An 8484-nucleotide genomic window follows, 5' to 3' on the forward strand; every position below is an offset into this window, starting at 1 on the left:
TTGTAACCAGAGAACCTTAGTGGTAACAGTTGTTTATCACTCCAGTTATCTGTAATGAATCACTCTTTTTGACCAAGTTACTTCCAGCTGGATTCCTGTCACTTGCACCCTGTGCCAAACCCACCACTGGAAGCAGAGAATGTGGATTCAGAGTTGCTCCACGTATCCCCCACCCTCCCCGTTCACCCAGAAAGCACGCCAGGCAACCAGCTCCGGTACAGCCAGAGACAGGTCCCTGGGCCCAGCCACTTATTTGCATAATCGTTTTCTTTGACGCCTGGGAGTGGGAGCGAGTTGTCGCTTTTTTGCCAGGACAACACCTAACCTGGTGATGGATGCAGGCCAGACCATTCTCCCCTGAGCTTTCCCTCCACTAGCTTTAGGGACCTGTCTGTGGGATTGGAAAGTCTGGAAGCTCTCTGGCTCCTTAGTATGTTCAGCAGTTTGGCAAGGGTGGGCAAGCAGCCCTCCCCTCTCTGTGCCCCGACCTGCGCAGAGCGGGGCCTGGACTTACACGGGGAGCATGCGAGAGGGCCGGCGTGCAGGCAGGGAGTCCCCAGCAGTCCCTTGGCTCAGCTCCAGCCCCTGCCCTGTCTGCACATGGGGGCCTACACGAGGCCCACACACATGCCGTGCCCTCTGCTAGGGAACACTTCCTGGAACCCCATTGCCTAATTAACTGCTTATCCATATGACAGCAGCTTAAACTGTCACGCTCAGGAAAGTCTTCTCTGACCCCGTTAATGGTCCCTGCTACATGACGTGCTCCTGGCTCCCTGTGCCTGGTACAGCTATTAACATATTTCTGTGATCACTGGATTTAAACCCATCTCCCTCCCTAGTCTGTAGCTTCACGAAAACAGGGATACGTGTTTTGTTCCCCATTGTATCTCATGAACCTGGCAAACAGTCAATGAATCAGAGTCCAGGTGTGTCAAGTATATCTGAGAAGTGGCGATATGTGTGTGTGTGTGTGTGTGTGTGTGTGTGTGTGTATGTGTCTTGGGGGCACACTATGGGGAAACGGAGAGAACATGCCTCCCCCAAAGGCATCCGAATTAAAAAAATATACTAAGGGGCACCTGGCTGGCTCAGTTGGTAGAGCATGTGACTCTTGATCTCAGGGTTGTGAGTTCGAGCCCCACGTTGGGTGTAGAGATTACTTAAAAATAAAATCTTATAAATAAATAAATAAATATAAATACACACACACACACACACACACACACACACACACTGTTCAGCTAAATAAAACATGTCTGCAGACCACACATGAAGCCCCAGCCTGTGAGTCTTCCAAAGATATTTGTTGACTGAATAAAGTAAGGAGGAAGGGGAGACAGAACTGGGAGAATCTTCTGTTCAGTCTTGTCCACACCCTCTCAAGGGCAAGACCTCTGTCTGGTCATTTCCTCTTCCTCCCAGCGCTCGGCACACAGTATGCTGTACGAATCAGCTGATCCATGAGTAGTAGTCACTAAATACCTTCTCCTTGGAAGCCTGGGTTCAACCAATGTCTTCCATGTTGAAGCTTCACATGGCAGGACAGATAGAGGTGTAGCCAGGTGATGACAGTACAGTAATGGGTGTTCGAGGAACAGTATGTGAACAAGGCTATGGGAACCCTTGCCTCCCCAAATCCTCAGAGGATTCAGCAGGTGAGCATAAGAGATATGCCCCCAGCAAGGACGAGGGGGCTGGAGCTGGCCGAAAGGGGCAGAGGTCTCAAGCATCTGCCTGGATGATAACTCAAGGTAGGGCTGGAGGTCTGCACGGTGGGACGAAGAGAACTGCCAAAGTCAGCCTGGGGGGACCCGGGGGTCACATGTGTCCATGCATAGCAGCTCCTTCACCACCAACACTTCAGAGTTGAGCTGGCTTTAAATTAGTGACTCCCTGCGACATTTGCCTTTCACTTCCCTCTGGGGCCCAGGCTGTGACCACCTGACAGAGGGGCTGAGATCTGGAGATGGGGCAGGGGCGTGTCCACTTCACACATCAGGTCCTAGGATGGGACAGGCCAGGGCCCTTCAGAGTCTGCATCTCAAGCCAGCCCCGGCAGGAAGCCGCAGGGCTATTGCTTGGCAACTGTTACACGCCAGCTAAGGCAGCGGCTCCTCTTCCTTCCTCCCAGACCTCATCTTTGAGAGCTGCTCTCGTTGGAAACTTCTGGAAGAGAACCACAGCTGAGGTGCAGCACTCCTCCATCTGAACCCCCTGTCCGGTCCTTTCCCTAGCCCTGACAGAGCGTTTGAACCTGACGGATCAACTCTGGAGATCCGTGAACCCCCTAAAACCACATGCGAACTTTGTGAGGGCAGAAGAAAGATGGCACGCAAGGAACACCACAGCGAGCCTGGATTCCAAACTTGGCTCCACCGTGTCTAGCTGGGTGACATTTGGGCAAGTCCTTGCACCTCTCTGGGCCCCAGTTTTCTCATCCTGTGACACGAATGCAAAGGGCTGACAGGCAGGAGGTGCTCAGGAACTGTTAGCGGTCTTTCGACTTCCCCTTTGGCGCATGCCTGCTGCACGGGGAGCTTGGACGTCCCTGTGTGAGGTTCTCTGGGGTGTTCACCAGGCTTCCAGAACCTAGGGCAGCACTATCCTGGCCTGGGCCTTTGGGAGGAGCGGACCTAGCCTCTGGGTGTCACCCCTCAGGCTGGGGCGAGCGTGCCTGAGCAGTCAGGCCACCGTGAACGCCGTAAGCAGGGAGGGATCTCTGCCGTTTCAGCTGACTGTAGGGGTGTGGGAAGGGGGACGCCGAGCCTTGCTTTAGTAAACCCGAGAGTCTGCAGGCCCACTGGGGGCCTGGGTCTCCAGGTCTGTAGACCTTCCCTCCTGGGAGGTCTCACGGGACGTCTCCAGAGATACCTCTGACACCCCGTCGACACTGCTCAGCAGGTCCTCAAACTCCCGGGGGTCGCTGTTGCGCACGGCGGCCTCCAGAGCCTTCTGGCGGCGGTAGAAGTGAGAGAACTTGTTGAAGATGATGGTGATGGGGAGCGCCACCACCAGGATGCCCCCAAGGATGCAGCCCGAGGCTGCCAGCTTGCCGGTCACCGTCACGGGGACCACGTCCCCGTAGCCCACGGTGGTCATGCTCACCGTGCCCCACCACCAGCAGGCGGGGATGGTGTCAAAGCCCACGTCCTCCTCCTTCTCAGCTGTGTAGGCCACACCGGAGAACACGGACACCCCCACGGCCAGATAGAGCAGTAAGATGCCCACCTCACGGTAGCTGTGCTGGAAGAGAATGTAGGAAGCCAAGTCAGAGCTGGGTGGGCCCGCACACCTAATATGGAGCATATGGGGGAAACTGAGGCCCAGAGAGTAGAAGGGGCAGGTCCAAAGTCCTAGAGCAAAGTGGAGTTGGTGCCAAGCAAGACCCAGGTCCCTCGACTCCGAACTAAGATCTTTCAACCGCAAGAGGCAGCCAACTCCCTGGGCATGACCACGGGCCTAACTTCTGTGGTCCAGGATGCCTGCTAAGCCACAGTGGTTTCTTCCAAGGCAGGAGGAACCGGTGGCACCAGCCAGGTAGTAACAAGCTTGTGACTGTCACACAGTAACCGAACCAATGGAGAACCACAGTTTGTACTCCACAAATGCAAAGGGTTGGTTTCATGTACTTTCGGCTGGTCTAGCTCCTCTCTGACAAGTACAAAACACGTTGTGCCTCTCGAGAAAGCTGACAGGATATATGTTCCCCAGACAGCCCACTGAACGCACCCGCCTGCGGGTGTATATATGTGCTCTGCCCCTGAGGCCAAGCGATGGTTCTCAAACAGGGCAATCCGCCCTCCAGGGGACACAGGGCAATGCCCTTTTTTTCCTTAAGATTTTATTTACTTATTTGAGAGACAGAAAGCACAAATGCAAGGGAAGGGCAGAAGGAGCAGGGAGCCCAACACGGGGCTCAATCCCAGGACTCCAGGATCATGACCTGAGCTGAAGGCAGATGCTTAACCTACTGAGCCATCCAGGCGCCCCAACATAGGGCAATGTCTTTAAACGTCTTTGGTTGTCACAAATAGGACAGGTGTGCTACCGGCATCTACTCGGTAGAGGCCACAGATGCCGCTAACCTGCAGTGCACCCTGCAGCCACCCCCGCCTTCACACACACACCGAAGAATTCTCTCCCCAAACGTCAGTAGTGCTGAGGCCGAGACCCCTAGTCTAGAGCTGTCGTTTCCTAGTCCCAAACTGTAATGGGTGGAGGAATCATGTTAGGATCTTGTTTAAAAGGCAGAACTCATTTGAGTGGGTCGAGGGCAGGGCCAGAAATTCTGCATTTCTAGCAAGCTTCCAGGTACTGAGAAAGCTGCTGCTGGTCAGCGGCCTCGCTCTGAGTAGCCAGGAGTCTTACACCCGAGTCTCGGGCCCTGGCAGCCTCAACCAATATTCTTCTCGCTCCTTGCAGAAAAAGCCGGTGGCACCAGGCCCTGGCTCCCTGCATGGCTGGAGGCAAGGCAGAGTTCTGGGGTGAAGGCATCTTCCCTGAAGAGATACTGAGTTCAGGGATGCGCCTAATGGAATTCCCTGTACCTGCCCACTGCCCCAAGATTCTCCTTACATCACCCCGCCTATACCCAGCATCCTGGCTGCCTTGCCACGAGGGCATGAAAAAGGCTTCACGAAGCCACGGGTGGCGGGGGTCTCCTAAGGATCCTCAGGAGGGCTGCCCAGAGCTTTAGAAGAAAGAGCGGGAGGCGCTTGAGTCAGGCACAGCTGGGTTCTTCTCTGGGCTCCACAACTTACTGAGGAAACTCCGACAAGTCCTGGAGCCTCAGTTTCCACATCTGTAAAGTAGTGACAATAATCCTTGCCCCAGCTTGAACCCCTCACAGGCTCCATCTCCTACTACCTTGGGATAAAGTTCAAAATCCTGAGCCAAGAGCCCATGGCCCTTCAGTACCCCATTCCACCCACCTCTTCAACCTCATCAACGGGCACCCCTCCTTCCATGTCCCCTCCCCATGTTCATCCTGCTCGCTCTCCAGGCCTTTGTCCAAGCTGTTCACATTTCCTCTGTCCCCACGCCAGGCTAAGTTCTCCCGCTCAAGGTGAAGCTTGCCAGAGCAGTGATGCACCCCCAGGGCAGGGCCTGGCACAAGAAGGGTGCTCAGTAAATTGCAGCCAGGCTTTAGAAAGCCAGCTCTCCAACCTCAGGTTCTTCACCTACGGGAAGGGAATAAATAACCGCATCCTCCTGAGGAAGTTGTCCTGAGACTGAAATTGATAATGGATGTAAAACTGGCACAGAATTAGCACTAAGTGTTAGTTCTGGGGCTGCTGCTGGACTTGGCCTGTCAAGGGTGACCTACGATATCTGTGCCCCCCCCACCCCGTAATGCCAGAACAAAGGCTCAGCGGAGAAGCCAGTTAGCATCCTGCTTTGCAAATTTCTCACTATGTATTATCTGATGTTTGACAGAGAGACTCAAAGTGACCTTTGTCTTGTGTTTTTGGTTTTTTGTTAAAGAAAGAAAAGCAAAGCCCTGCCTCTACATTCAGTTTTCACCCCGGGAAAGAGCCCTCCCAGGGCTGTTGGGAAGGGCAGACGGGATGGGAAATGTACACCCGGTGTCCAGCCCGGTGCCTGGCACAAAGAATGTCGCCTGGGTTCACTGTGCGCCTGGACACTGCGTGCCTCTAAGTTCCATTGCCAACCTGCCCTTTGGTCACTGTCGCCGCCCCCCCCCCGCTCCCCCGCCCCTCTCTCGGGCCCCAGAGGCCCTACCTTGAGCGTGGCCCCCAGCGAGCGCAGCCCGGTGGAGTGGCGCGCCAGCTTGAGCACGCGGAAGATGCGCATGAGACGGAACACCTGCACCACCTTGCCCAGGTCGCCGAGGTCCTCCCCGCTTGCGCTTCCCCGGTCGCCGAGCGCCATGCCGGCCAGCAGCGTGAGGTAGAAGGGCAGCACCGACACGATGTCAATGAGGTTGAGGGGGTGGCAGAAGAAGTTGCGCGTGCTGGGCGCCAGCAGGAGACGCGACGACACCTCGAAGCTGAACCAGGCGATGCAGAAGTACTCGAGGTGCCGCAGCACCGGGTCGTCGCGCACGCCTTCCAGGCCGCGGCCCGCAGCCACCGCAGCCACGGCGGCCGCCGCCTCGCGGGCCTGGTACTCGGGCAGGCTGTGGATGCACATGGCGGCGATGGAGGCCAGCACCACGCCGATGGAGACGCAGCTGAAGAGCTTGCTGGGCAGCGAGTAGCCCGGGTTCTCCATGGTGAGCCACAGGCGGCGGCGCAGGCGGCCGCAGCGCGCAGCCCCGTAGCGCGCCAGCTCGCGCTGCACGTCGGAGATCTCGTCGGGGCACGGGTCCACGCTGCTCGGCGTGTCGCTGTCCTCGTCCCAGTCGCGCGGCCGCGCCACGCGCCTCTCCAGGTAGCGCGCGCGGCAGCAGGCGGCCAGCGCGCTCTCGCCCAGGCCCCAGTAGTCGGCCTCCTGACCGAAGGCGAAGACGCACAGCTCGTCGAGCACGTGCAGGCGGCCGGTGCGGTAGAAGTGCAGCAGGCCCAGGAAGAAGCCCGGGTGCCGGTCGAAGTAGAACTCGCGCGCCGCCGCGTCGTAGTCGTCGCACAGGCGCCGCGCCTGCTCCTCGGACGCCGCGGCCTGCAGGCGGCCCAGCCGCGTGCCCGGGAAGCGCGCCAGTGCGCGTGCGCTCAGCCGCCGCCGCACGCCGCCCACGTTCACGCGCAGCGCCTCGTCTCTCCGCCGCCAGGGCACGCGGGCGCCGGGCCCCAGGGACTCGCTCACCATGGCCTGCGGATACGCGGAGGGGGGTGCTGGGGTGGGGGGGCGGTCCCCGGGACCTGCCTTCCAGAAGGCCAGGTTTAAACCCCTTGTCCCCTCCACCAGCTCTGGTGTGCAGTGGGCGCTTGGTAGATGTCAAGTGCCCTCTGCTCTCAGTCAGGCTTGGGTTTCGCTCTCCCACCGAGGGCCTTGGTCAAATCACTGAGCCTTCCCACCCCCATTTCATTTGCACAGAACAAATGCTGAGATCTGTCTTGGGGGGATTATGAAAGTGACTGAATGGCAGGATATCCTGGCACCCCGGGGTGGGGGGAGGTGAGCTCAGATAGGATATCTCCCTTTCCCAAACTTGGATTTTCATATGCCAGGGGCTTACTGTGGGATCTTGGACACACCATCAATCTGATCCTCAGTTTCCTACTCTGCCAAATGTGGATAGTAATGCTGACCACCCAGGGGTGTTGGGAACATCAATATAGACAGGTAATTCTTAAAGTGTGTCCCCTGCACTGGCAGCATCAGTGCCACCTGGGAATTTGGCAAAGATCCAAATTCCCAGCTTGCTCTAGCCTTACTGAATCAGAAACTCGGGATGGAGTTCAGCAGTCTGTGTTTTAACAAGCGTGGAGAGTGATTCTAAGGCACGGTCAAGTTTGAGAGCCGTTGGCTTAGACCATTTATGGCATCTGTGGAGTCAATCAGATGGAACATTCACTTTCTTCTGTGACAGAGGCAAGTCATGTCACCTCCCTGAACTTCTGTCAAGTGGAGATAAAAATAGCCACCTCCAAGTGTGGTTAAAAGATTAAATGACCTATTGTGTTTATGGGGCCTGAAGGGGGTTCAATAAATTATGCACCTGTTTCACTGTCTCTCCGAGTCAGCCAGACTTAGGGTTTATCTCCACCCCGATGTACCTAGGGCCTTGAGGAAAATGCTTTTCTCCAAGTCTTAGTTTCCTACACAATGCACAATACAGACAGAAGCACCTACCCCCAAGGCATGCTGGAGAACTGAAGTAGTTGTGGAAAGTGCTCGGCCTTGCTGATACCAGAAAATGTTAGATCCTTCCACTGCGCATGTCTCCAAGCTCTGCTGGAGCTGAGGGCTAGTGACTCACCTCCTGATCTTGGATAATCCCATCTGCACCATCCCATCAGTAATGCCTTCTTCCCAGGGTGGACAGGGGATTGGGTGTACATCAAGCGGCTGGCCCGATGCCGGGTAGGGAGTCAGGTGAGGTGCCCTTCACTTACCCTGGGCTTGGAGTTAAGCTGGTCAGGATAAGGGTCTTGTCCTTAGCTCTGTCACTTCTGGGTCCTCAGGCCAGTCCCCTTCCACTCTGGGCTTTGGCTCTTTTTATCTATAGAACAGGGAGAACAGCACTTTGGGTGAAAGGCTATTGTGAATGTGTGCGCAAAGCCCCTAGAACACAGTAGGTGCTCAATAAATGTCAATCTTCGGGGATGTACTGTATGGTGACTAACATAATATAATAAAAAATCATTATAAAAAGAAAAAAAATAAATGTCAATCTTTTGCACTTTCTTCTGGTCAGAACTGGGTTCAAATTCTGAGTCTGCCACTTACTGTTGACCCTTGAGGGGATCCATTCTGAGCTTCAGTGTCCCCATCTGTAAACTGGGAGACATCACTCTTTCCTGGATAGGTTATGAGGATTAACTAAGGCAAGATGTTTATGGGCAGGACGGTTGTCCC

General features: G+C 55.8%; 1 protein-coding gene and 1 non-coding gene across 2 annotated transcripts; one reads left to right on the forward strand and one right to left on the reverse strand.

Annotated features, from left to right (window-relative positions):
* Nucleotides 1-1080: 1080 nt before the first annotated feature.
* On the forward strand, nucleotides 1081-1153 carry TRNAK-CUU. Its single transcript has one exon. It is a non-coding gene; the product is annotated as a tRNA-Lys (tRNA).
* A 1622-nt stretch (nucleotides 1154-2775) lies between these two features.
* KCNS1 (potassium voltage-gated channel modifier subfamily S member 1) lies at nucleotides 2776-7281 on the reverse strand. Its single transcript, XM_040637841.1, has 3 exons — nucleotides 7206-7281; nucleotides 5746-6779; nucleotides 2776-3246 (listed from the first exon to the last, which is right to left on the reverse strand). The coding sequence occupies exons 1-3, from the start codon at nucleotides 7234-7236 to the stop codon at nucleotides 2776-2778; spliced, it is 1536 nt and encodes a 511-aa protein (XP_040493775.1). The 5' UTR covers nucleotides 7237-7281.
* Between the last annotated feature and the right edge of the window lie 1203 nt (nucleotides 7282-8484).

The sequence above is a fragment of the Ursus maritimus genome, unplaced genomic scaffold (genome assembly GCF_017311325.1).
Source record: "Ursus maritimus isolate PB19 unplaced genomic scaffold, ASM1731132v1 scaffold_22, whole genome shotgun sequence".
In the NCBI taxonomy this organism is placed as follows: Eukaryota; Metazoa; Chordata; class Mammalia; order Carnivora; family Ursidae; genus Ursus; species Ursus maritimus.

What these genes read in the sequence shown, in the direction of transcription:
- KCNS1 (XM_040637841.1), bottom strand. Translation starts at nt 7,236, where the DNA reads ATGTTCCCAACACCCCTGGGTGGTCAGCATT. An exon ending in ACCCCTGGGTGGTCAGCATT is followed by an intron (nt 6,780 to 7,205) that starts ACTATCCACATT and finishes CCTCCGCGTATC; the next exon opens with CGCAGGCCATGGTGAGCGAG. An exon ending in CGCTGGGGGCCACGCTCAAG is followed by an intron (nt 3,247 to 5,745) that starts GTAGGGCCTCTG and finishes ATTCTCTTCCAG; the next exon opens with CACAGCTACCGTGAGGTGGG.